General features: G+C 40.6%; 1 protein-coding gene across 2 annotated transcripts in view; it reads right to left on the reverse strand.

Moving 5' to 3' along the window:
- The window catches only part of nkain1 (sodium/potassium transporting ATPase interacting 1), a 447,090-nt gene that overhangs the window by 104,181 nt on the left and 315,225 nt on the right, over positions 1-27,684 (reverse strand). For both annotated transcript variants that reach the window (XM_069896123.1, XM_069896122.1), the window contains one exon: positions 23,009-23,089. In XM_069896123.1, coding sequence (XP_069752224.1) covers positions 23,009-23,089 — 81 coding nt within the window. The remainder of the gene's footprint in view (positions 1-23,008; positions 23,090-27,684) is intronic.

A 27,684-nucleotide genomic window follows, 5' to 3' on the forward strand; every position in this document is an offset into this window, starting at 1 on the left:
TACCATGCAAAAGTTGACTCCCATATTTTTGGGACAAAAATCTGGTATTTTCCATGTTTCGTGCGTAAAGGTAGAACTTGGTCTTTCACCTCAGCCCCAGTCGCCCACAGGCCAGAGCTTCCGACACCTCAAATGCCGATTTACCACCTGGTCCCAGCCACCCACCCATTGGAGCTATCAACGCCTCGAATGCCATTTTCCCACCTGCTCCAAGCTGCCCACCTATCGGTGCTCCTGACACCCTGAACGCGGACTTGCCACCTGCCCACTGGATCTCCCTACGCCTCTGACGATACAGGTACTTACCGTGGTCAAAAGTAGTATCCATGTAAGAGTTGACCCCCATAAAAATGGTCTACAAAATTGAACTTTTGCACATGTACAATAATTGTAATTTGTGCTTAACTGAATGTCTTTGGGTGAACACTGACCCTCTAGAGACAGTCCGAGTAATGTCTCTTTCATGGTAAAAGCAGCCAATCAAAATACTGCTTAACCTACCCAATAAAGGTAATAAAACAACCCCTTATGAAATCAGAGAAAAGAAAACAAGTTCTCTTTGCCGTAGGTTACTACCCTGAACGTACAATGAGGATTGATTTGGGATGAAAACCATAGATCCAAGGAGGAATGCTCAAGAGAATTACAAAAAGTTGGAATAGGGGAGCATCAACCCAAAGACCCAGTAACATCAGTCATCGGCTCAAAGCAGTCCAATAAACTCCTCCAATTGAACCATAGAATCATTAAGGAGCAAGGAGGTGATCGTTCAGCCCTCTGAGTCAATACCAGCTCCAAGTAGAGCAATGCCCTCAGTCCCATATTGCTCTGTAGCCTTGCCAATGATCTTCTCTCACGTGCCTAACCAAATCCACTTTGAAGGCTGACAATGTACATTATTAATCACACTTTCAGTGTCAGAGAAATTATGATTAATATCTTGGCTATTACACGGATCTTTTTAAAACCTACCACCAAAAAAAGCAATTAAACTTTGGCCTTCTCAAGGCTGTATCCATCACAATAAGAAATTCAAGACTAGTTTTTCCATATGATAACTGTACGTTTACAAGCAGGGCCACACAAGGCCCAAGGTGTAACACAAGGTGCTGCGCATTTTCCACATTCTCATATTTTAAATCCTAAAGGTAAATATTCAAGTGAAACACAAAAGTCTGCAGACCCTGAGATTGTAGTCAAAACAGCGCCCATTAGGAGAGAAAGATAAATAATCAACGTTTCGGGCCAGAGCCCTTCCTCAAGGTCTGAATAAAAAGCAGGCAGGTGCCTGAAAGAGCAGGTTAGAGGGAGGTGGGTGGCGGTGCGGGGGGGGTGGGGGGGTGGGGGGGTGGTGTGGGAAGGGAGAGTACAGACCAACGGACAAAAGGTGATAATTGGACATGAGTAGGAGGGACAGAAGAGGAAAAGTGTAAATTTATCAAGATGGAGTGACTTTGTGAATGCAGATCTGGAAGAAAGGAGAAATAGGGGTGGAAGGGTTGTTAATGGAAACCAGTCGATGTTCATGTTATCTGGTTGGAGGGTGGCCAAAAGGAATACGAGGCGTGATTCCTCTAATTTGCGGGTGGCCCCAGTCTGGCAGTGCACGAGACCGTGGACAGACATCGGGAAGAGAATGGGGCAGGGAATCGAATGGGGTGGGCACTGGGAAATCCCCGGCATTGCGGAAGACAGAGAGAAGGAGCTCCAGAAAGTGATCTATCAGTCTGCCTTCAGTCTTTTATGATGGAGAGAAGGCCACAACGGGAGCACCAGATGGAGTAGATGACTCCTGCAGACCCACAAGTGAAGTAATGCTTCACTTGGAAGGACTGGTCTGGGCCCTGAATGACGCAGAGTTTATTTTCAAGTTAATTATCACATTCTATCTGGCTCTGTCTTTAAGGAGACAACAACTTGCAGGTAATAATTCCTTGTTAGGCCACACTGAGCCCACCCTGTCACAGCAAGGCTCTCCTGCTATTGTTGGCTTGATTTGCCTATTGAACAGGCAGTAGCTTAATTTTAAAATAGTCACCCTTATTTTTAACTCCCTCCCGTTTGTATGATACCTCCTGACAAGTCTGAGGCTTTGGCACTTCTCTGCTGCAAGCCTCAGATCTAATCCTGATCTTAATCACTCTATCATTCATGGTGGTGCCTTTAGTTAGCTACCTGCATCGGAGAGTCTGGAATATCCTTGCTGAATCTCCCCCATCATTTTTATTTTTGTCTGTGCTAAATCGAGCTGACAATACTCCCACAAAATACATTGGGATGCATTGCTGTATTAAATACACAGTATATCTGAAAATTACTGTTTGGTCAGAGAAATTCATAATGCAATCAATTGGGAGCTCCCCGTTAGAGCCACCTACACAAAATCAAGATTATTGCTATCTTCAATATTTGTGCAAAGTTGTAAGCTCTAAACAAATTTTGTTGCACATGTCACAGGATAGCATTCTGCCTCAGTATCACCGGGTTCACTGTGGACAGTGAGTATTTATTAAGTTCTTTAGATGCATTGTTTCTGGAGACGTGACCTACCCAATGGAGGACCATCGCCTTCCCAAGATCGTGTTATATGGCGAGCTCTCCACTGGCCATCGTGTCAGGGGTGCACCAAAGAAGAGGTACAAGGACTGCCTAAAGAAATCTCTTGGTGCCTGCCACATTGACCACCGCCAGTGGGCTGATATCGCCTCAAACCGTGCATCTTGGCGCCTCACAGTTCGGCGGGCAGCAACCTCCTTTGAAGAAGACCACCTCACTGACAAAAGACAAAGGAGGAAAAACCCAACACCCAACCCCAACCCACCAATTTTCCACTGCAACCGTGTCTGCCTGTCCTGCATCGGACTTGTCAGCCACAAACGAGCCTGCAGCTGACGTGGACATTTACCCCTCCATAAATCTTCATCCGCAAAGCCAAGCCAAAGAAAAGATGCATTGTTTTCTCAATTAGGCTTTTCTCAATTGATTCAAAAGTGCCACAAAATAATAGTCAAAATATTTTGCTGTTTTTATGCTTCACTTTAACCACCAGCAGAATGGATTAAAAGGATTCACTGATGTCTGACTCATGACATTGAGCAAAAGTCAGATTCAGTGCCTGGAGATGTTTCAACCTACCTGCAAGTCTGATCCCAGGAGATCATCACCTTAGGGGTTGTCATTAATACTGGAACGCTTTTGATTAAAGGACTATTGTCAAGCCTCTTGGGAGGATAAGGTCATGGATGATCAAAAATGCCAGATTATAGCTTGAGGCTGCATCAAATATCAATGACATGATGCAGGATAATTACCTTTTGATACTGTTATACAGTAAAATGTTTAAAACAATAGGGTCATGACAAGATAATGTGTTACTTGTGGACAAACTTAAGCATAAGGTGAAAGGTACAGTTAGCGTAGTGGCTAGTGCAATGCCATTACAGTGCCTGCAACCCGGGCTCCAATCTGTCTGTTAAGACTTTGTACATTCTCCACATGACCTGTGTGGGTTTCTTCCAGGTGCTCCCATTTCCTCCCACCTTCCAAAACGTACAGGATTGTAGGTTAATTTGGGTGTTATTGGGAGGCATGGGTTTAAATGGTCAGAATCGGCTTCTACACATCGGCACAACATCGAGGGCCAAAGGGCCTGTACTGTGCTATATTGTTCTATCTTCTACCGTGTTATAAATGAAAATGAACTTGAATTTATGCGGTGCTGTTAATTTAGAGTTTAAAAAAAAAGAACAAAGAATAAAACTGATAGCTTTTCTTAAGTGAGGAATATATATTAAAAAAAGCAAAAACCTTTAACACTACGAGTAAGTTGAATTTTATTTCTCACAAAGTAATTTATTCACAACAGGGACCCATTCTTGGCACACACAGCTCCATATTATAGGTGAATAGCATTGAACAGAGAACGAATGGAATGAATATTTGGAACAGAAACAGAAATTCTACTTCTGTAAATGTCGGAAGGCAAGGGAAGTGCTAATTAAAGGCTGCTACAGTGCTGTAGTGGATTAGTGGAGTTCTTGGTAAGTTACTTAAAGTTGCCAGTGATCAGCACCTTTTCCCTCTGTCAGTTGTTCTTTGACGTTATAGATTCACTAGAAGGCAAGACTATTGCCAGTTTAAGAGTCTGGCTTTTTGTAAAGACAGGGATTCTCTTTTCTATATATTTTTTAGTTCAATAGAACCATAGAAAACAGCCCATTTGGCCCATCTAGTCTTGTGCTGAAACACCATTCCTCTAGTCTCACTGACCTGCACCAATTCCATAACCCACCAGACCCCTCCCATCCATATATCTATCCAATTTATTCTTAAAACTAAACAGTGATCCCACATTTACCATGTTAGATGGCAGATCGTTCCAAACTCCATCACTCTCTGAGTGAAGAAGCTCCCTCCTAATGTCCCCCCTAAACCTTTCACCCTAAAGCCATATCCTTTCTTATTTATCTCTCCCATTCTAAGTGGAAAGAGCCTACTCACATTTACACTATTTCCCACATAATTTTGTAAACCTCTATCAAATCTCCCCTCATTCTTCTACAGTCTAAGGAATAAGGTACCAACATGTTTAATCTTTCTCTGTAACTCAACTCCTAAAGACCCAGCAACATCCGGGTAAATCTTCTCTGCACTCTTTCGATCTTACTGATATCCATTCTGTAGTTTGGCTATCAGAACTGCACACAATATTCCAAATTTGGCCTCACCAATGTCTTCTACAACCTCACCATAACATTACAATCCCCCCCTCCCCAGTCCCCCTCCCCACCCCCCACTAACTACCCCAAAAGAAAGAAGAAAGGAGTTCCACACATATAACAATCAACCAGTCGCCATGTTTAGTGCAACCCAAACAAGGGAGGAAAAAAAGACTACTATGTATTTAAACCCATATGTTTCATATACAGGTTTCACAGCTTGACAAATAAAGAATTATTACATAAATTATATGTCATCTTTTCCAATAGAATATAGGTCCTCATTTCCATCTGCCATCTCTGGATACTTAGCTCAGTTTCATTTTTCCAAGTAATAGCTAAACATTTTCTCGCCACAGCCAATGCTAATCTTGTAAACACAATTTGAAATTTATCTAATTTTAATTCCACACTCAGTTATTTAATATAACCCAATAAAAATACTACGGATCAAATGAAAATTTAAATTTAAATAAACCTTACAAAAATTCCATAATTCTACTCCAAAAAGAATTCACTGTCTCATACAACCATACTGAACGTAAAAAGGAACCAACTTGTTTACCACATCGAAAACACAAATCAGAAGAAATAAATTCATATTTCTTTAATTTCTCAGGAGTTAAATAAAGATAATGTATAAAATTATAATGAACTAATCTGTATCTTACATTCACAACTTTAGTCATACCATCTTCACATTATCTTGAGAAATTGAAACAGACAAGTCCTTTTCCCACTTAATTCTCACTTTATAAACATCCGGCTTAAATATCTTATGCTGAAATAATGCATACATCTCTGAAATAAATCCCTATTTACCTCCTTCAGTAAGTAAACTTTCAAATCTAGATCGTCTGGGTAATCTTAATGTACATCCAAAATGATCTAACAGCAAGGCTCGAATCTGCACATATTCGAAGAAATCTCATATTATTCCTTCATTCTATGAAATGAGATAAAATACCCATCTTCATAACAATCCTCCACCAATCCAATGCCTCTCTGTTCCCAAAGTTTCAAAAGTTGATTATTCATTGAAAAGGAAAAAAATTATTCTGATACAAAGGAGTTTTGGCTAAAATGTTACATTCAGTACCTATGTTTTTTTTTAATACCATGACTCCATTAAATGTTTCAACACTGGTGAATTATAACTTTGCAGAAGCTGAAAGTTCCATTTATATATAAACTGCTCCATTCTTTGTTCATTAATCTGAGCCATCTCAATTTTAGACCAAACCAAAGGTTTATTCACTTCAAACATTTTAATAATAAATTTTAGTTGTGTCATTTCATAATAATGTTGAAAATGTGAAAGTTGCAATCCTCCTAAAGCATACTACTAAGTCAATTTTTCTAACAACACCCTTGCCAATTTACCCTTTCATCAAAAATGTCCTCACTAAAGCATTCAAATCTTTAAAAAACTTTTTTTTGGAATTTTACACAGAATCGATTGAAAAAGATATTGTATATGGGGAAAGATGTTCATTTTAAACACAATTTACTCTCCCTATCAAAGTTATTGGCAAATCTTTCCACTGACTTAAATCATATTTAATTTTAGTCAATAGGGGAAAATAATTCAAATCATATAAATGATGATAATTATCATCTACAATTATTCCCAGGTATTTAATTTTATCAGACCACCTATATTTTGCAATCTGCTTACAAGCTGAATAATCTACCGTGCTAAAGGCATTATTTTACTCTTGTCCCAATTAACCTTATAACCTCACAATGCACCATATTGTTCCAATCATGTATGAAGACACCCCAACGATTGCATAGGTTGTGTTAAATATATTAAGATGTCATCTGCAAATAAATTTATTTTGTACTCATCTGCATTCACCTTAATATTACCATCTTGTCTAATCATTTGTGCAAACAGCTCAATAACCAATGCAAATAGAGCTGGTGACAAAGGACACCCCTGTCTAGTTGATCTAGATAATGCAAATGAAGAAGATACTTGCCCATTTGTCACCACCCTAGTGATGGGTTTTTATATAAAGCTTTTGCCCAGCAAATAAAAAGTGGCCCTAATTTAAAAATTTCCAGTACTTTAAACATAAAAAACACATTCCACTCTATCAAGGGGCTTCTCAGAATTGAAAGCAACTATCATAGGTTGGCCAGGTTGCCCCGAGAACTATTAATTAAAGAGATCAACTTTACAATGTTATCCGCAGATTACCGGTTTTTAAATAAAACCAGCATGGTCTACATGAATCAAATCCAGTAAATACTTAGCCAATCTATTAGCTAGAACCTTGGCAACAATCTTATAGTCCACATTCAATAAGGAAATAAGACCCTACATTTAATGGATCTCTATCCTTCTTAGGAAGAACCGTAATCAGTGCTGCTTTAGAAAAATAATCTGGAAAAGAACAGCTCTCAGTGGTCTGTTTCAAAACCTCCATCAATAAAGGAAACAACAAGTCCTAAAATTCTTTATAAAATTCTGAAGTAAAACCATCCTCACCTGGGGATTTCCCACCAGGCATTGCTTGCAATGCCTCTAACTTCCACAACTATAAAAAAAGCCATCAAAATTTTTAACCTTTGCATCCTTTAAAGATGGTAAAGCTAAATCAGACAAAAATGCATCAATTTTAACATTATCTTCCAAAACTTCAGAAGTATACAACTTCTCATAAAATAAACTAAATTCATCATTAATCTCCTGTCGTACCCTGTCTAATAGCATTTATTGTCCAAGAAACCTGTTTAGTCTTCAATTGCCACACTAACATATTATGGGCACATTCACCCAACTCATAATAACATTGTTTAGTTCTCTGTAATAATTTTTCAAATTTATAAGTTTGCAAAGTATTATATTGTAACTTCAACCTAGTTAAATGAGCTTTTTAAAGTTCCATTGCATCTTGCATTACCTATTTTCCCAACCTATCTATCTCTTTCTCCAAGTCATTACTCTCAACCAAATGCTGTTTTTAAATTCTAGCTGTATAACTAATAATTTGTCCCCTCAAGTAAGCTTTCAATGCATCCCAAACATCTCAATTCCTGTATTCAATACTTTGATATATGAAGGCCAAGATGCCAAAAGCTCTCTTTACTTTACAACCCTGTTAACCTGTGACACCACTTCCAGGAAATTATGTATCTGAATTCCCAGATCCCTTTGTTCCTCCACACTTCTAAGTACCCTACCATTTACAATGCATCTCATACCTTGATTTGTCCTTCCAAATTACTACACTTCACATTTGTTTGCATTAAATGCCATTTACCATTTTATGGTCCATTTTTACAGTTGGTCCAGATCCCTCTCCAAGCTTTGAAAGCCTTCCTCACTGTCCATAACTCTTCCAATCTTAGTGTCATCATCAAACTTGTTGATCCAATTTCCCACATTATCATCCAGATCATTGATTATAGACAACAAACCACAATGGTCCCAGCACTGATCCCTGAGACACACCACTAATCACAGACCTCCAGTTTGAGAAGTCATCATCCACTATCAGTCTGTCTTCTCCCATTCAGCCAATTGAGAATCCATTTTACAACCTCTCCATGGAGACCTAGTGTCTGAACCTTCTGAACTAACCTCCCATGTGGGACCTAGTCAAAGGCCTTACTAAAGTCCATATAGACAACATTCACAGCCTTTCCTTCATCTACTTTCTTGGTAACCTCCTCTAAACAAGATTTGTTAAACATGACCTACCACACACAAATCCATGTTGACTATCCTTAATCAGTCCTTGGCTGTCCAAATACTCTCCAAATACTTGTATATCCTGACTCTCAGAATACCCCCAATAATTTACTCACTAGTATGTCAGGCTCACCAGCCTTTAATTTCCTGGTTTACTTTTGGAGCCTTTTTAACAGAGCAACATGAGCTGCCGGCAATCATCTGGCATGGTATCTGTGGCTAAGGACATTTTAAATATTTCTGCCAGGGCCCCTGCAATTTCTCCACTAGTCTCCCTCAAGGTCTGAAGGAATATCATGTCAGGCCTGGGTGATTTATCTACCTTTATTTGCTGTAAGGCAGCAAGCACCTTCTCCTCTATATGTTCTATGCCACTGCTACTTCTTTCCCTTCCTTCCTTGTATACCATGCTAGTTTCCTAAGTAAATATTGATGTTAAGATCTCCCCCATCTCATTAGGCTCCACGCGTAGACAACCACCCTGATCTTCTACGGGACCAATTTTGTCCCTTACTATCCTTTTGCTCTTAACATACTTGTAGAAACCCTTCGGATTTACCTTCATATCATCTTCCAAAGTAACCTCATGTCTTCTCTTTGTCTTCCTGCTTTCCTTCTTAAGTATTCGCTTACATTTTCTATACTCTTCTAGTACCTCATTTGCTCCTTGTTGCCTAAATCTGCTATCCACCTCTCTCTTCCTCTTTACCAGATTGCTAATATCCCTTGAAAACCAAGGTTCCCTATACCTTTTAACATTGCCTTTAATCCTGACAGGAACATGCAAACTCTGCACTCACTGAATACATCCTTGCCAGAAATCCACTCTTCCTAGATCCTTCTCATTTCCACAAAATTGGCCTTTCTTCAATTTAGAATCTCAACTCGAGGACCAGACTCGTCCTATTCCATAATTAAATTGAAACTAATGACATTATGGTCATTGGACTCAAAATGTTCACCTATACATACTTCTGTCACCTGACTTGTCTGGTTCCCTAATAGGAGATCAAGTACAGCATCCTCTCTTGTGGACACCTCTATATATTGATTTAGAAAACTTTCCTGAACACATTTGACAAACTCTAAGCCATCCAGCCCTCTTTCAGTGTGGGAGTTCCAGTCAATATGTCGAAAGCTAAAATCTACCATCATAACTTTTTGTTTCTTACATTGGTCTGCTATCTCTCAACAGATCTGCTTCTCCAATTCTCTCTAATGGGCTGTCAATAATACAACCCCATCATGTAGTCACACCATTTCTGTTCTTCACCTTCACCCGTGTGGCCTCTATTCAGGAACAGCTGCTCAAATATTCTTGATGCAAATTAATTTATTCTCCCCTGATTCACATCAGACTGGGTTTCCTGAGAATTATCCCTTCAGATAATCTTATATTATTTCTGGGAACTCCACAACTGACTCCAGATGAGCCACCTTCTTGATTTGCTGCAGTCAATGTGGCAAAGCTGTCCCCAGAACTATATAGCAATAGATATCTGTTTCTGAGTGTATGGTTTGGAGGGGAACATGGAAAAAATGCTCTTTTCCTGTGCCAGGTGCCCTTGTCTTTCCAAGCAGCAGAGCTGGTGTCTTTGGCAGGTACTCTGAGAAGTGAGTTGAGTGGTAAATCCCTCACTGTAGTGGAGGGAGCGAATATTAGTGTTGTCCTTACCAGTATTGAGCTTTGAGAAATAATATACCTGCATCCACCAGGGCAAGTACAAAATTATCCATCAGACCACTGACTGGAGTGTGGCAATTAGCAGAGAGACTGTGGGAAGTCAGGAACTGTCCCAATCATTCGAGGCTATCCATCCTCTGACTTGTTCCAGTCGCTTGAGCTGACGAGACAGCAGAAGCACTGGAGGCAAAGCCATGAGCATTCAGTATCTCTCTTCTGCTTCTCTTTCTCTGGCTATAATGGTGCTGGGCAATTTCTGCTGATGGCAAATCTTTGTTAGCCTTACAGTAGATGAAAGGAAATTTCATGTTACATAATATTTTCTGTTTTATTACATGATAATAAAAATAATCTTGAGCTGTCTCCATTAATGACGGAGGAATTAGACACAGATATTAGTGGAAGTGTCGAAGGCTAGGCTTAAAGAACACTTCAAATGGAGGAAACAGCACCTTGCATAATTTAATTCATACCTGATGCCACAGCATGCTGAAGTACCTTGGGACTACTGAAGTAGAGCACAGGAGAAGCACTATAGGTTCATGTACAATTTGTCGGTCTCCTTGAAATGCAGAGATTAATGCAAACATGAGCTGGATGGGAGGGATAAACAGATTAGAGGGGAGAATGGGATAAAACTCATTCTGCCAACTAAGGAAATAAAAACACACAGAATACAAAACCGTTGTTTTGTGCCAAAGCCCTTCTTCAAGGTACAAGCAAAAAACAGGCAGGAGTCTAAGAATGAGAGAGAATGGGGAAGAATGGGAGGGGGAAGGACTCAAGACCAACAAACAAAAGTTGTTAATTGGAAATAAAACATTAAAGAAAAAGCAGCAAAACAGATGCGAGTTAGTTGCTAATTTTAAATCAATTAAAATGTTCTCAGAGCAATGAATTTGGAGGAATAGTCTCCTTTTGTAGTTGGTACAAATATTTTGGCAGTAGCATACAGATTAAACACTGGTGAGCATTTGACAAGAGTATTATCAGCCATTACAAGGTTTACCAATATGAATAATGAGGGAGGATCAGAAGTGGCTGATTAACCTATTTCACTCATTAATTCTTTCTCCACACTCTTCCTTCATTGCTGATCAAACGTCAGGATTGAAATGGATGCCCGGTGTCTTCAGTCTACCGTTGACGCAAGGTCTTTGCTATTTGTAGGAGAAGCCATTTCTGTAGTTCATTGCACAAATGCTTTGCTTTCAGTTGATTTTGGGGCCCCTTACTCTGGATTTTCCACCCACAATGGATTTTAGGAACAGGGAGGGAAATTGCACAGAAATATCTAAATAGGGACCGAGTGCATAAAATGTGCAATTTTTTCATCAACACCCATTAACATGAAGGAAAACATAGTGAAGGAAAACAGTCAGGCTAGTGTAATGTTTTTAACAGGGAATGTCTCCAATTGCAGAAATACAACACGACGATACAGCATTGTCCGGTTGGTGCAAAATACACGGACACACAAGCAGACATAACACAAGTACATATGCAGGACAACTATTCATATCTACAAAAAATTAAATAAATATTGTTTCATAAATACAAGAGCCTCGGATGGTTAGTGTGAGCAGTTCCTTTGATTGCTTAGCATTCTCACTGTCTGTGGGAAGAGGCTGTCTCTCAGCCTGGTGGTGCTGGCTCTGATCCTCCTGTATCCCTTTCCTGACAGGAGCTGAGGTGGGAAAGGGATGTTTAAAATATAAAGTACCAACCACTGCCCTGTCCAATTTCCCATAAGGCACTCCTCATGAGCTTGATACATCATTAGAATAGTGTGAGCACACGATCATGGCCTGATGTCTCCTCCTCTGCCAACTCCCTTGGTTGTCAGTGACAGTCTTTGTCCCATTGCTTCCCAATCCCTCCTCATGCTCTGTGCTGTGACGAGTCCCCTTGCATTCTCTGTCTTTACTTATTAATTCTTTGTGTTCACTGGCAAGGACAAGAACAAGGACAAAAACATATTATTCACTCCACTGAAGCTCATCCTTGCCCTGACTTCTACATGTTACACCAGGTACATACTGAATGACGTTTTGTGCACCTCCAGCTCAGTAAATTAGCAAGTTCCTGCGTTGCATATGGCAACGAAAACAGACGCCAGTCCAACTGATGTACATCAGTATTTACTCTCTAAAAGACCTCTTCCCCTTTTTTCCTCAACTCACACTGGTACCAGATTTACCTCTTCCACCTTCCTTCTTGTTGCACCACATTTCTGGTGTACCTTCCTCACTAAATTTATTTCTGACTTTCTTTCATTTTACACACATAGTTTTTCAATTCCTCACATGCAGAAATGCCCTTCCCCCCCCCCCCTCCAAATATCTCCTAATTTTGAGGTCAGCCTCCAACGACGTTCAGTTATCACTCATTGGCCATGACTTGGCAGTAATATTTTGCAATATTCTTGATACTTTGTCCTCCTTCACTTTATGTTGCCATATTTTCTAATATATTTCTCACACTCTTTTTAAAGTTACATTAGCAAGTCGAACGTTTAGATGTGGCGTGAAAGGAAGTAGAATACAAGCATCTAAAACGAAATGAAACACAACTCCGGCACATCATGTTATTCCTTTTCCAGTGCAATTTTTCTGGACTGCAGCAAGACTGAGATTTGGGGAGACCTGCTGAGTTTCTCCAGCTCTTCAGTGCTATTACTATAATCACAGCGCCTGCAGACCTTGTATTTCATTGCAGGAAGACTGCAAATGTTGACAGGTCAAATTGTGCCAGCACCAAAATTTGACCAGCCGCTTTGGTGCACAGAAACACAGCCCTTCAGCAGTGCACCCTTGGAGGCCTGAAACAATTCCCACAGGAGCACCAGAAGGAACACAACAAACTTTGGAGCACTGTGGGGAGAAATTACAATCTATTGGTCTCAAGAGTGATGACACTGGATAACTCCAGGACAACTAAGTCTTCACAATGCAGAATTGGACTGAAGCTCAACTTCCATGCCTCCTTTTTACCCAGACAACACCCCCCTCCCCATTCCCTACCCATAACACCCTTTGGGAATCTCAACCTAATAATCTTATCCATGAATACTCCAAATAGCTATACCCTATTGACCTGATCACTGAATTTCCTTTGCCCCCTGGATCTCAGATATCCTCTCCTGTCACAGACATGAAGTCCTTGTGGCTACCATCCCTCCCTCCCTGTCTCATCCACTTGATCCTCCAGACCCTCACTTTGTCCGGGGCAATGCTTTATCAACCTGAAAGCTCTCATCAGCGTCCAAGATGAATCCAATTTGTAGCAGGTACAGGGCCATGATTAAAATGGTCATTGGCATCACTACATCAGCCATGTCATGCAGAGGTGATTCGCCTCCCTCCCTTCTCCACCTCTCATCCCCTACTTTTGCCAACCCGACCCCATCTTTTTATTCGGACACCTGCTGACATTCTCATCCCTTGAGAAAGGGCTCAAGCCCAAAATGTTGATTATGTATTTTTACCTTTGCTACATAAAGGACACTGTTTGACCAGCTGAGTTTCTCCAGCGTTTTGTGTTTTTACAGATCTACAGATTTTTGTGATTTACTTGTGGCACCTATACCTCTTTACTGAAGGCAGTAGTGAAATCATACAAATTAAATTACCACACAAGAGAAAAACAAAAAAAAAAATCAATGATTTTTATCACATTATTTAGCGCAAAATAATGTGATGTTTATAACAATGCTGATGGATCTATGGTGGTTCTGGTATCGTGTTCTGGTTAGGGAAGTTCAGGAGCCTAACTGTTGTTAGAAAGAACTGTTCTTGAACCTGGATGTGCTGGAACTCAGGTTCTGTTCAAAAGGAGGAGTAAGAAGAGTTTGTTACGAGGGTAATGGGGGTCCTTTGTTACGAGGGTAATGGGGGTCCTTTGTTACGAGGGTAATGGGGGTCCTTTGTTACGAGGGTAATGGGGGTCCTTTGTTACGAGGGTAATGGGGGTCCTTTGTTACGAGGGTAATGGGGGTCCTTTGTTACGAGGGTAATGGGGGTCCTTTGTTACGAGGGTAATGGGGGTCCTTTGTTACGAGGGTAATGGGGGTCCTTTGTTACGAGGGTAATGGGGGTCCTTTGTTACGAGGGTAATGGGGGTCCTTTGTTACGAGGGTAATGGGGGTCCTTTGTTACGAGGGTAATGGGGGTCCTTTGTTACGAGGGTAATGGGGGTCCTTTGTTACGAGGGTAATGGGGGTCCTTTGTTACGAGGGTAATGGGGGTCCTTTGAGGTCTTGGCTGATTTCTTGAGGCAGCACATCACAACGATGTGTTCAAAGGTTGGGAGATCAGTGCCTGTGAGGACTGTCTCTTTCTTTAGCCTTCTGACCTTCTGGACACTCAGATTTCCAAATGTCTCATAATATTTGTTTTCATCCTGATCAGATACGGAGCAGGAACTGTTACTCAATTTGGAAACACTTCTTTCTCATTTAATCATCCCTTTGGAGTTGGCGTTTCTCATCTTAAATGAGCATCTATTTTAAAATATAACAATTTTTATGTTCCTCCTTTAACATGCCACTCTATTCAAATAATTTCACCCATTAACCTGCCTGTCAATTTTATCTTCATTCAACTGCTCTGGCCAGGAGGACAGACAATCTTAAATTCACTGATCTGATATTCAGCTCTTATAGTGGAATCCAAGTTTTCAGGGGAATGTCCAACTTTTATGGATGCTCCTGAGATGGTTACAGGCAGGACCTTCTGCAGGAAGCCAGCAGCCTAAGATGTATCTGAAGTGCGGTCCCTTCAACAATACTGGAACACAGTAGCCAATCAGTGTAAGGCAGGGTAGGATTAGTAGCAGTGTTAGCTACAAGTAATTTGTTTTAGGATGATGGTTGCGTGATACATTGTGATAGTATGGGATACTATCACCCATGTATATATTTGTCTATATTTACATAGACTGAGATTGGCTGAGAGCTGTGGCCATGCCTACTGGCAGGTCATAAAGGGCTGCTCCAGACCCAGGTCAGTCTGGACAGGTCGATCAACAGGACGCTCCAGTCGTTGGTTAATAAAAGCCTTGGCTTGAGTTAACAAGTCTTTGAGTCATTCAACATGCTACATATAAGAGCCTTCATCAAACTGGCATTCTGGGCTTTATCCATTTAGTCCACATGCTTCTAACCCTTCTTATCCAGATATCTGTCCATGTTTCCTTTGAACATCATCATTGTATCAACTCTTTTTACCTTCTCTTTCTCTGACTGTAAGGGGGGTACCAGGCAATGCTAATGGAACAAATCTTTTTATGTCTTATGGCAGATTAAAGGCAATTTTGTTTAACATTACATTTCTGTTTTATTACATGAAAATAAATAGAATCTCATCTGGTATCCAAGTTTTTTGGTGCCACACAACATGGAACAGGCATTTGGCCCAACCCATCCATACCAACCAAGCTGGCATTCAGGGCTCGTCCCATCTCCCTGAGCTTATTCCAGATATGGACCCCTCTCTGAATGAAAACATTGCCACTCAGATCCCTCTTAAATCTCTCTTATTTCTACATTCAACCTATGCCCGATAGTTCTATATTCATCGACCCTGGCAAAAAGACTTGCATTCACATTATCCAAGAGCTTCCTGCCATACTTCAAAACAGTAAGATGGGTTCTTTAAAGTTCTTTCAGGGATGAAGGTGGAACTTTGGTTAATCACTTATTCTGAAATGCAACAGTGCTCCCTGACTAACGCATGGTGCGTTAGCATGGTTGATGCCCTCAAGTCTCTGTAGTGGGACCTGAAGCCACAACTGCCTGACTCAGACACATCAGACACTATGAGCTAGTAGATGCGCCATCTTGAGAAAAGGACAATAAACCTGTATTGATGATCTCAACAAATCAAGGACCAAATTAGATCCTGTGATATATTCAAATACTAGGTGTGGTCTCAATTGTGCTAACCAATTTATGTCAAGCTTTATGCCAACAATGCAAAGAAAGTGAATTTAAATCTTTCCCTTGTCCAGACTGACTGGAATGTGTCTCCAGTGGCCATCAATGTGGTTGATTCTCAATTACTCTCAAATAGTGCCTCAAATATGTTCCAGGAAATGTGAGTGGCACGGATGGCATAGCAGATAGCGCAACACCTTTACAGCACCAGTGATAGGGTCTGAGTTCAAATCCTGCACTGTCTGTAAGGAGTGTGCACGTTCTCCCCATGACTGTGTGGATTTTCCCGGGGGGCTCTGGTTTCCTCCCACTGTTCAAAAATATACCAGGGATGTAGATCAATCGTATAGACCAATATCTCTACTTAACACAGATTATAAGATAATCGCTAAACTATTAGCAAACAGATTGGCCGTCTGTGTACCAAAAATAGTAAAACTAGATCAAACTGGATTTATTAAGAAAAGACGAACAACAGACAATATCTGTAAGTTCATCAACTTAATCCATGCAGTACAAGGAAACAAGACGCCAACAGTGGCAGTTGCCTTAGACGCAGAGAAAGCCTTTGACAGAGTAGAATGGAATTATTTATTCAAAGTACTACAGAGGTTCAACCTACCAGAGAAATATATTAATTGGGTTAAAGCATTATATAAGGGACCATTGGCTAAGGTGATAGTAAATGGATATATATCAAACCAATTTAAATTAAGCAGGTCAACTAGGCAGGGATGTCCACTATCTCCCTCACTGTTCGCGTTAGATATAGAACCACTGGCAGAACTGATAAGAACAGAAAATAAAATAAGAGGGATAAAAATAAAAGGGAAGGAATATAAAATCAGTCTATTTGCAGATGATGTCGTAGTATATTTAACAGAACCAGAAATATCAATAAAAGAATTACATAAGATATTGAAGGAATATGGAGAAGTATCGGGGTACAAGATTAACGCAAATAAAAGTGAAGCAATGCCAATGAATAATGCGGATTTCACAAAGTTTAAGAAAGAATCACCATTTAGATGGCAAACACAAGCAATCCGATACCTAGGTATTCAACTAGATAATAATCTCGGCCATCTATACAAACTAAATTATCAGCCATTAATGAAGAAATTACAAGACGACTTAGAACATTGGAAAGACTTACCATTAACACTGATAGGAAGGGTAAATAGCATTAAAATGAATATCTTCCCAAGGATACAATACCTATTCCAATCGTTACCAATTCACCTAACAGAGAAATTCTTCAAGGAGCTAAAGAAAATAATAAGGAAATTCTTATGGAAAGGGGGAAACCGAGGATAGCGCTAGATAAATTAACAGAATGGTACAAACAAGGGGGCTTACAGCTACCAAACTTTAAGAATTATTATAGAGCAGCACAATTAAGATACCTATCAGATTTTTATCATTCAAGGGAAAAACCAGATTGGACCAGATTAGAGCTATGTAAAATAGGGGAGAAGGTACCTAAACATATACTATATAAGTGGGATGAAAAGCTGGTGCAACATAGGAATTCACCAGTACTGCACCATCTGCTCAACATTGGAAGAAGATTCACGTAGAAAGGAATAAAACACATTATCAACTACCAAAATTAATATTGATGCAAAATCAACTAATCCCTTTCACAATAGATAACCTTTCCTTTAGAGAATGGGAGAGAAAAGGGATCAAAAGAATAGAAAATTGTTTTTCAGGAAATAAATTATTATCTTTTGAACAAATGAAGTGCAAATATGGTATAACTCACGGTACAATGTTTGCATACCACCAACTGAAAACCTATTTGAAGGACAAATTGGGAAGCAGGCTGAGGTTACCAGAAGGAAGCAATTTTGAATATGTGATTACAGGCACAATGATATTTAAAATATTTATAACAAACATGTACATCAATAGAACTGCAAGAGAAAGAGAATGAGGAAATAAGCTGTAAGCCAAAACAAATATGGGAACAAGATCTAAACATAAAGATAAAGAATGAAACATGGGAAAAGCTATGCTCCAGAACTATGAGAAATACAATAAATACGAGGTTACACATGATACAATATAATTGATTACACAGGCTATACACCACACCCCAAAAGTTAAATAAATGGGACCCAACAGTATCAGATAGATGTTTTCGCTGTAAGAAGGAAACGGGAACAACAGTACATGCAATTTGGGCATGTGAAAAAGTGGAAAAGTTTTGGGAAGATCTAAACCAGGTATTAAATAAAATCACAAAAAGCAACATACCAAAAAATCCAGAGATCTTTCTTCTAAGTAATACAAGAAGTAAAGAACTTGGACTCGATTTGGATGGAACACAAAAAAGATTTATTATGATAGCCTTAGCTGTAGCAAAAAAATGTATTATGTCAACCTGGAAATTAGAAGATAGCCTGAGAATACAGCAATGGTAAATGGAAATGAATAAATGTATTCCATTGGAAAAAATAACATATAATTTAAGAAATAACATCACAGTATTTGAACAAATTTAGGAACCGTACATGGAACACAACAGAGAAGTCCTACCGCGGACCTCCACCACCTAAAATGACAGGAGGAGAAGACGACGAAATGAACTGACCCAGTATGTAAAAGTAGATGACACAAATTTCTTGTTTATTTTCATTGTGTGATTACATTGTTTAATGGGTTTAATGTATCATACAAGTTGAACTTTGAGTGGGTGGGGAGTGGGGGGGGGGGGGTGAAGGAGGGAGGGAAGGGAGGGGGAAAAGGGGAGAAAATGACACTGTGTATATTCAAGAGGGAAATGTTTGTGTGTATTTTGGTCAGTGTGGTTCATAGTGTGAAAAATAAAAAAATTAAAAAGGGATGTAGATCAAGTGGGTGTAGTTGGGGGACACTGGCATGTGGGCCAAAAATGGCCTGTTACCATGTAGCTTGTCTAAATTAAAAAACTTTAATTTAAAATTCTCAAGTCACTGGAAATGGCCAAAATGGTGGCTTTTCAAGTGACCCAGAAAATGAATCACAGGTCCGAACCAAATTGTAAAGTTCTATTTTCCCATTAATGCAATTTTCTCCCTGATCTTTCAGTGAAGAGGCACATAAATATTACTAGATACGAGATTAAAAAAATTATTCAGCTAATCTAAAGTTGAAAGTCTACAAACTCCCCCAACACACTACCATCATCAAATACAACAATCAAATCTTTGACTCTCTCATAAGGGTAAAGAATGTCAGTGAGGACCTTGATAATCATAAATGGCAATAATCTTAATTAATTGCTCGGGTAGCTGAGAATTAGAAATAATGAGCTCCCGGAGCAATCGTCAAGAAAAATAATCCTTTCTATCTAGTTCTATGTTTATCTAATTCAATGCCATTTTATAATTTCATGGTCTCTTATTCATTTGACTGTGACTGCTCCATTGAAAGTATTTCAAGGTTTCAGGAAAACATCCATCAAAGTATTCTACAGACTCTATTCCTGTAACACCTTCCCTCCAGGAATGGGTGTAGTTGGCTTTTCAATAGAATTCCATTGTTTTACATCATTTACCTTGTTTGTAGCCTGCATGGCCACCTCTTTCTGGGGGCTTTATTGTTCCTGGGCTTTGGCTTGAAGTGAAGGTTGAGCTTGCAGCACCACCTACGGCTCCTAGAACGCTTCCACCAGTGTTGTCTCCGCTCCATCCTCAACATCCATTGGAGCGCTTTCATCCCTAACGTCGAAGTACTCGAGATGGCAGAGGTCGACAGCATCAAGTCCACGCTGCTGAAGATCCAGCTGCGTTGGATGGGTCACGTCTCCGGAATGGAGGACCATCGCCTTCCCAAGATCGTGTTATATGGCGAGCTCTCCACTGGCCACCATGACAGAGGTGCACCAAAGAAAAGGTACAAGGACTGCCTAAAGAAATCTCTTGGTGCCTGCCACATTGACCACCGCCAGTGGGCTGATAACGCCTCAAACCGTGCATCTTGGCGCCTCACAGTTTGGCGGGCGGCAACCTCCTTTGAAGAAGACCGCAGAGCCCACCTCACTGACAAAGGCAAAGGAGGAAAAACCCAACACCCAACCCCAACCAACCAATTTTCCCCTGCAACCGCTGCAACCGTGTCTGCCTGTCCCGCATCGGACTTGTCAGCCACAAACGAGCCTGCAGCTGACGTGGACTTTTTACCCCCTCCATAAATCTTCGTCCGCGAAGCCAAGCCAAAGAAAAAAAGCCTGCATGGCTGAGCATTGTATAGTAACAAGATTTACTGAATAGCCTTAACCAAACTTGGCTGTTTGCAATGCCCCATGAAACTGTTCACTGTTGTGATGGACACATATTTAAAGTATCCAATTAATATCATCTTCCCCACATGTCAGTCTACTCATAATAGCATTTTGGTCATTATCTATCCCCCACAAAACAATAAGCAAAACTCTGATCATTTTTCACATTGTTGTTTGCAGTTATTTGGCTGTGCACAAATTGATATACTCTTGTTCCACCCCAACCGTGGCTTCAGATTGCTTTATTGGTTGTCCCACCATAATTACTTGTCTTAAATTGGCCACCTCTGACACTGCAGCAGTCAAAACTTTGCAATATTTTGTTTATTATTGCAACATATTTCTGTTCCTTCTTTCCCTAATGCTTCTTCCTTCCAATAACCTTGAGTAAACTATATTCGCCTATGGTTATAGTTAACTATATTGGTCACGTTGTGCTCTGCTTGATACATTTCTTCTTCCTGAAATTACTCCAGGTAACCTTTCAATCTTCTCATTTTGTCTGTATGAACCTTGATAGCTATTTGACATTTTAAGACCAAATGCAATCAGGCCTATAAGCGTGAATTAGATAGCAGAGGTTTCTCGCTTGATTTTGCTATGCAAACATGCTGTTTCAAAGTAATCGGTCTTCAAAGGGAAAACTGGAGATCATATAAACAGTGGGCTGCAGATGAAATTGTTAGGCAAATGATCTTGAGTGAGAAATGCTTCATCCTTCAAGGCAAGAAGCTAATCTCACACTTACGTTGATTGCAATCAATCTTTTATTTTTAAATTTTTTTTTAACCAGTTGAGGTGGATTTTTACCTGTTTCAGGTTGTCATTTTTACAACCTGTATAACTTCACTCTTGAAATACCCATACTTGCTGGAAAACAAAAATGCATGGAGACTCTGTACCTTCTCCCTGAGCTCTGTCTCCCCTCACAACAAGATAGCGCACTACCCACTGAAAAATGAACCTAGGCCTCAACCAAGATTCTTCTCAGGAGCAGTAGCACACAAATCCTGGCATAAACCACAAGAGGTGTATTGACAGGGAACAAAACCTTGATCATGGTCAAAAGTGTGAAGGAGTACCTTAGGATTAGGAAGACAAGAGGTGACCATTTACTCCCTGGTACCTCAGTATCATTCAATGAGATCATGGTTGCCACGTAACCCAACCTCAATTTCCAATTTCCTGAACACCAAGGGGAATAAAGTCAATTTCTACCAGAATTAACCTACATATATTCCCATATTCTTCCCCATCTCCTTTCCTCCAGTTTTGTCTCTCTCTCTTCTTTTCCTTTCACAATTCTCAACTTTCCTCTTATCATAGCCATCTAACATCTTTTGTCTGTTGGCCTGTACTTCCCCCCCCTCTCCCAATTCCCCCCTTTTTTACTCCACCCTTTAATTCAGATGCTTGTCTTTCTTCACTCATACTTTGAGGAAGGGCTCAAGTTCAAAAAGTCGGTAATATATCTTTACCTCCTATGGAGGCTACAAGCCCAGATGAGTTCCTCCAAGATTTCCGTGCTTTAACAACAATTACAGTGTCTACATACTTTTGTGTTTCACTCCAAATGCCCACCAACCTTTATATGGAGAGGAGATTCCAAACTTCACTTTTGAAAATCTGGACTTTAACTTTTAGATTGTGCTCCCTCATCTGAGGGATCAGCTTTCCTCTTCTTACACAATCAATTTCCAATAACATATTTAAAAATTGATTTAAATACAAGTGAACCATGAAAGACTTCAGAGACTGTGATTGTAGGAAGAACTCAGCAGGTCCCACAGTGTCTATAGGAGGTAAAGATACATAACTAATGTTTCGGATCTGAGCCCTTCATCAAAGAACACCTACACCAAGTAAAGTCAAGGTTATTGTCATCTACTTGTACAAGTGCAAGCCGATGAATCAATGGTCTCCAATCCTTGGTACAAAAAAGAGACATACAACCTGACTAACACACATACAGACAAAGAATACATATGCAGAACAAGTATTCATCGATACAATAAGTAAGTAAATAAATAAATATTGCTTCCTGAATATGAAAGTCTCGGATGGTTAATGTGAGCAGTTCCTTTGGTCGTTCACCATTCTCACTGCCCGTGGGAATAAGCTGTTCCTCAGCTTGGTGGTGCTGGCTCTGATCCTCCTATACGCCTTACCCGATGGGAGCAGCTGAAAAGATGCTGTGTGCAGGGTGGAAGGGGTCCTCAATGATTTTGTGCGCCCTCTTCAGACAACGATCCCAGTAGATCATGTCGATGGGGGGGGGGGGGGGGGTCACAAGGCAGAGGGTGGAGGGAGACCCCTGTGATCCTCTCTGCATCTTATGTAGGTTGACCTCTGAGGACCTTTGCTCCAGGGAATTCTCCACTTTACTCCCAACTCTTGACAATTTCATGGTAATCAGAACCCCTGCGTCTAAACCCTCCATCACTCAAAGACCTAGTCCTTTCCACAGTCAGGACTCAAAACTAATTTCTCTCCCATTTTCTTTCCCCCTCTTCACAGCAGAATTGGAGCCACATAAAACATCAAAAGATAAAAGCTTTTTCACTTTCATTCAGCAAAATGCTATCTTTATCCTCGAAAACCTGAGAAAGATAGAGTCTGGTAAATGAGTTTTGGATTGCATAGTATGATTAACTACACTGTAAGAATCATCTTTTTGGAACATAAGGTTGATAATTACCTGTGACAATTGGCCAACTTCTAGATAAAAGCAGATGATGAATGTGTTCCAAGCCACCCACAGCAGCAGCCAGCCTGCATACTGCAAAAACAAAGAGAGAAAAAAAGCACTTTAGATTATTGAAAACTCCATTGACACAAAATAAATCTGATGAATATTTTCAATCTTCTGTTGAAGCAGCACATTTCTGGACAGTGCTAACCATACTCAGCTATAAGCAATCTTGTCTCTGTGTCAGCACAATGGGTTCAAGCCCAGCTCCACGTGCAACTTGCGCCAATCCGCCAATGCAGGTCGATGTGAGGGAGTGATGCATTCTGGGATTGCCGGATAAAACTCAATTACATTCTCAGCTGGACATTAGAAGAACTGTTTCATAGAAGGGCAAGGTGAGGCGAGTTATCCTTGATGTCCTAAGAACATAAGAAATAGGAGCAGGAGTCGGCCATCAAGGCTATTCTTCCGTTCCATAAAATATGGCTGATCTGACTGTAGCTCCACTTACCTCTCTGACCCTAATTTCCCTATTCTTCAAAAGTCTATCTCTGTCTTAAATACATCGACCAAGGTAGCCTCTAATACTTCATTGGGCAGAGAATTCCAGATTCAAATTTCTCTGGGGGAAGCAGTTCCTCCTCATCTCTGCCTTAAATCTACTCCCCTGGATCTTGAGTCTATACCTCCATGTTCTAGTCACTCCTGTCAGTGGATGCAACCTCCCTGCTTATATATTTCTTCTATATGTCTCCATAGGACCCTCAGCCTCATCCTTCTAAGCATTAATGAGTATAATTGAGGACTCTTCTCATAAGATAATGTTTTCATTTCTGGACTCAACCTGGTGAACCTCGTCTGCACGACTTGCGAAGCCAATGCTGTATATCTTTTTACAAGTAAGGAGATTAGAACTGCTTCCAGATGCTGCCTCACCAGTACCGTGTATAGTTGCCGTGTAACTTCCCTGGTCTGTAATTTAATCCCTATAGTAATGCAGGACAACATCCAAGTTGTTTCCTTAATTACTTGCTGCACCTGCCCAGCTAGATTTTGTAATTCATGTACAAATGCTCCCAGTTCACTCTGCACAACAGCATGCTGTAATTTTTTCATCATTTCAACCACACTACATAATAAAATGGATGGTCTCACACTTAATAACATTTTATTCCATTTGCCAGATCCTTACCCACCTAATTAACCTATTTATACTCTCTGAAGACTTTTGTATGTCCTCTGTACAACTTGCTTTTCACTCAGTTTAGTACCATCAGCAAACCTAGATATGCTACACTTGGTCCCCTCTCCCAAATCAGTCATGTATATTATGAACAGCTGTGGGCCCAGCACTAATCCTCAAGGCATCCCATTTACCACAACTTGTCAATCAGAGACACACTCACTCATCCCAACTCTCTGCTTTCTAATGGTTTACTAATCCTCTATCCATGCCAATACATTTTCCCCAACTCTGTGCACCATTATCTGATGCAGGTCTTTTGTGTGGCACCTTACGCTGCACAGTTAGCGCAACACTGTTACAGTGGCAGCGACCAGGGGTTGAATGCTGCGCTGTCTGTAGGGAAATTGTATGTTCTCCCTGTGACTGTGTGGGGTCAGGTGCTCTGGTTTCCTCCCACCATTCAAAAATGTACTGGGGTTGTAGTTTAATTTGGTGTAATTGGGTGGCATGGTCTCGTGGGCCAAAAGGGCCTGTTTCCCTGCTGTATGTTTAAAATTAAAAATTTATGAAAATCCTTCTTGACTGACATCATCACATGGTTGCTTGTGGCAGTGTGTGCTCAAGTTCATAACACTGAATATCCTGCATTCACTATCAATACATTGACTAGCCATAAGCAACTTTCAATATCCTCAGACTGTGAAAGTCTTTTTTTCTTTCTGTACATGACATGCTTTACTTGGTAATATTGTAATGATGGTTTTCAGGGGATTCTTTGGCTTGGCTTCGCGGACGAAGATTTATGGAGGGGGTAAAAAGTCCACGTCAGCTGCAGGCTCGTTTGTGGCTGACAAGTCCGATGCGGGACAGGCAGACACGATTGCAGCGGTTGCAAGGGAAAATTGGTGGGTTGGGGTTGGGTGTTGGGTTTTTCCTCCTTTGCCTTTTGTCAGTGAGGTGGGCTCTGCGGTCTTCTTCAAAGGAGGTTGCTGCCCGCCAAACTGTGAGGCGCCAAGATGCACGGTTTGAGGCGTTATCAGCCCACTGGCGGTGGTCAATGTGGCAGGCACCAAGAGATTTCTTTAGGCAGTCCTTGTACCTTTTCTTTGGTGCACCTCTGTCACGGTGGCCAGTGGAGAGCTCGCCATATAACACGATCTTGGGAAGGCGATGGTCCTCCATTCTGGAGACGTGACCCATCCAGCGCAGCTGGATCTTCAGCAGCGTGGACTCGATGCTGTTGACCTCTGCCATCTCGAGTACTTCGACGTTAGGGGTGTTTTAAAACGTTAGGTAGTTTTAGGGCTGGAATTATCATGAATTTCTGAGGCTCAAACTGGAATATTATAACAATGTAAAACTAGGACCGCTTACTGAGCATCTCATTTAGAATCAGAGATTATGGCAGCTGACATCCAAACTCAATTGGGATACCACATCCAACATTGTTCTTGGTATGATGGTGAAAACAGTTCACTGTAATGTGAGTGCAAAATCACAGCAGCTTTGTTTTGACTGCCGTCAAAACTCCCAGAAACTCTACAAATGTCAATAATGTCTCAGGACATAAACATACCACAGGGCACATCAACCGTCCAGCAAGATCCCAGCCTTGATCACTGTCAGAATCTGCCACAGCTGAGAGGTTTAACTGCTTGGTTGGAGGTATGGGGAATAGAGAAACCGGTTTCAGATTCACACTCAATCATCAATCTACTTTGAACCAATTGGAAAATTTAGATTTCTGACATCTATATTTCGTGCATTTTCGAGGATGTTGGAGTCAATTTTTTATTTTTTTTATTTTTAAAAAACAGCCAAATACCATGCAAGAAAAAAAACATACAAATCAGAACAGCTAAAACAGATTCCAGTGAAATCGTAATCTCATCCCAAGAGGAGTATTGTATGATCCGATTTATCCTGAATAATCAAAGAACCAAAGACACTGACTTACTTTTCGTGCACTTTAAAATAAAAATTATTGTGGTAAGGTGGTTTATACGAATTTTTGCACTCTGATTCTGCTGCAAGACACCGAATTTCGTGACTTGTTCATGACAATACATCCCGATTCTGATTATATCGATTAGTGATAATTTCATCGAGGTAGTTTGTATCATTTAGGGCAGACAAAGAAATTCTGGAGGAACTCGGGTCACACAGCAACCACAGGTAGAAATGGGCAGTCAATGTTTCCGGTGTGAACTCTTCATCATGAGAAAATTAGTTCTAGTTCAAGTTTATTTGTCATCCGATGGTACCAGTATGAGAAACATTGATGCAGAAGAGTCCAAAGAAACGGACAGACATAAGACACATACAGACAAACAATACATATACACAGTACATATGTAAATATATTAAAAGAAATATTATTGATAAATAGTTGAGTCACAGAAAGTAGTTTTAGCTGTTATTCAGTATTCTCACTACCTGTGGGAAGAGGTTATTGCTCAGTCTGGTGGTTGTGGCTCTGATACTTTCCTATCTTTTACCTGACAGGAGTAGCTGGGTGATGCTGTATGTTGGGTGGTAGGGGTCCTGAATGATATTGTGAAACCTCTTCAAACAATTGAGGGGAGGGTGGGGGAAGGGAGACCCCAGTGACTCATGGTCCTGTGGATTGACCTCCTATCTGATGCTCCACAGCAACTATACCATGCTGTGATGCAGCTGGCCAGGATGCTCACAGACATGATAAAATCTACCTAGTCCCTTACCACACCTTTTATTGGTATGGATTCCTCCCCCATTGTTTGAATTCTGAGACTTACTGATATATCCTGCCTCTGCCTTTTCAGATTTTTTTTTGAAGAAGGGCTCAGGCCTGAAATGTCGGCAATATATTTTTGTCTCCTATAGATGCTGGAAAGACCAGCTGAGTTCCTCCAGCATTTTGGTGCTTTTACTCTTGAAAGAGCTCCTGTAGAAAGTTGACAGAATGGTGGCCGGTAGCTTCGCCCGCCTCAACCTTCTAAGGAAGTGCTGTCGCTTTTGCTCCATCCTGACAAGTAAGGAGATGTGTGTCCAGGATAAGTCATTTTTGAGGTGCTCCATTACCAAGCTATAAAGGTAAAAGGAAACTTAGGGAGGGGCCCAGAGGTGTGTGAAAGAATGTGTGAGAGGTGGAGAGACAAGTAGAAGGAGAAACCATTAGGAAGGGGATTGAGAAAGAAGTTACAGAGAGAAAGAAAAAAATAAGTACAGGGATAGGTTTTTAAAAAAAGAGATGGAAGCAGTAGAATCAGGTAGGGAAGGGGTTACCTAAAATGAGAGAAATCAATATTCACGCCATTAGGTTTATGGCTATCCAGGAGGAAAGGGATGCTTTGATGGTTAAGTTTACATCGGTCTCACCCCGACAGATCAAGGACAGACATGGCACAAACATTTTTACCTTTGCTATATAAAGGACACTGCTTAACCTGCTGAGTTTCTCCAGCATTGTGCTTTTACCTTACGTCACTGCGGGTATGGTTTGGCGAGTTGAAAC

The sequence above is a fragment of the Narcine bancroftii genome, chromosome 8, assembly GCF_036971445.1.
Source record: "Narcine bancroftii isolate sNarBan1 chromosome 8, sNarBan1.hap1, whole genome shotgun sequence".
Classification (NCBI taxonomy): domain Eukaryota; kingdom Metazoa; phylum Chordata; class Chondrichthyes; order Torpediniformes; family Narcinidae; genus Narcine; species Narcine bancroftii.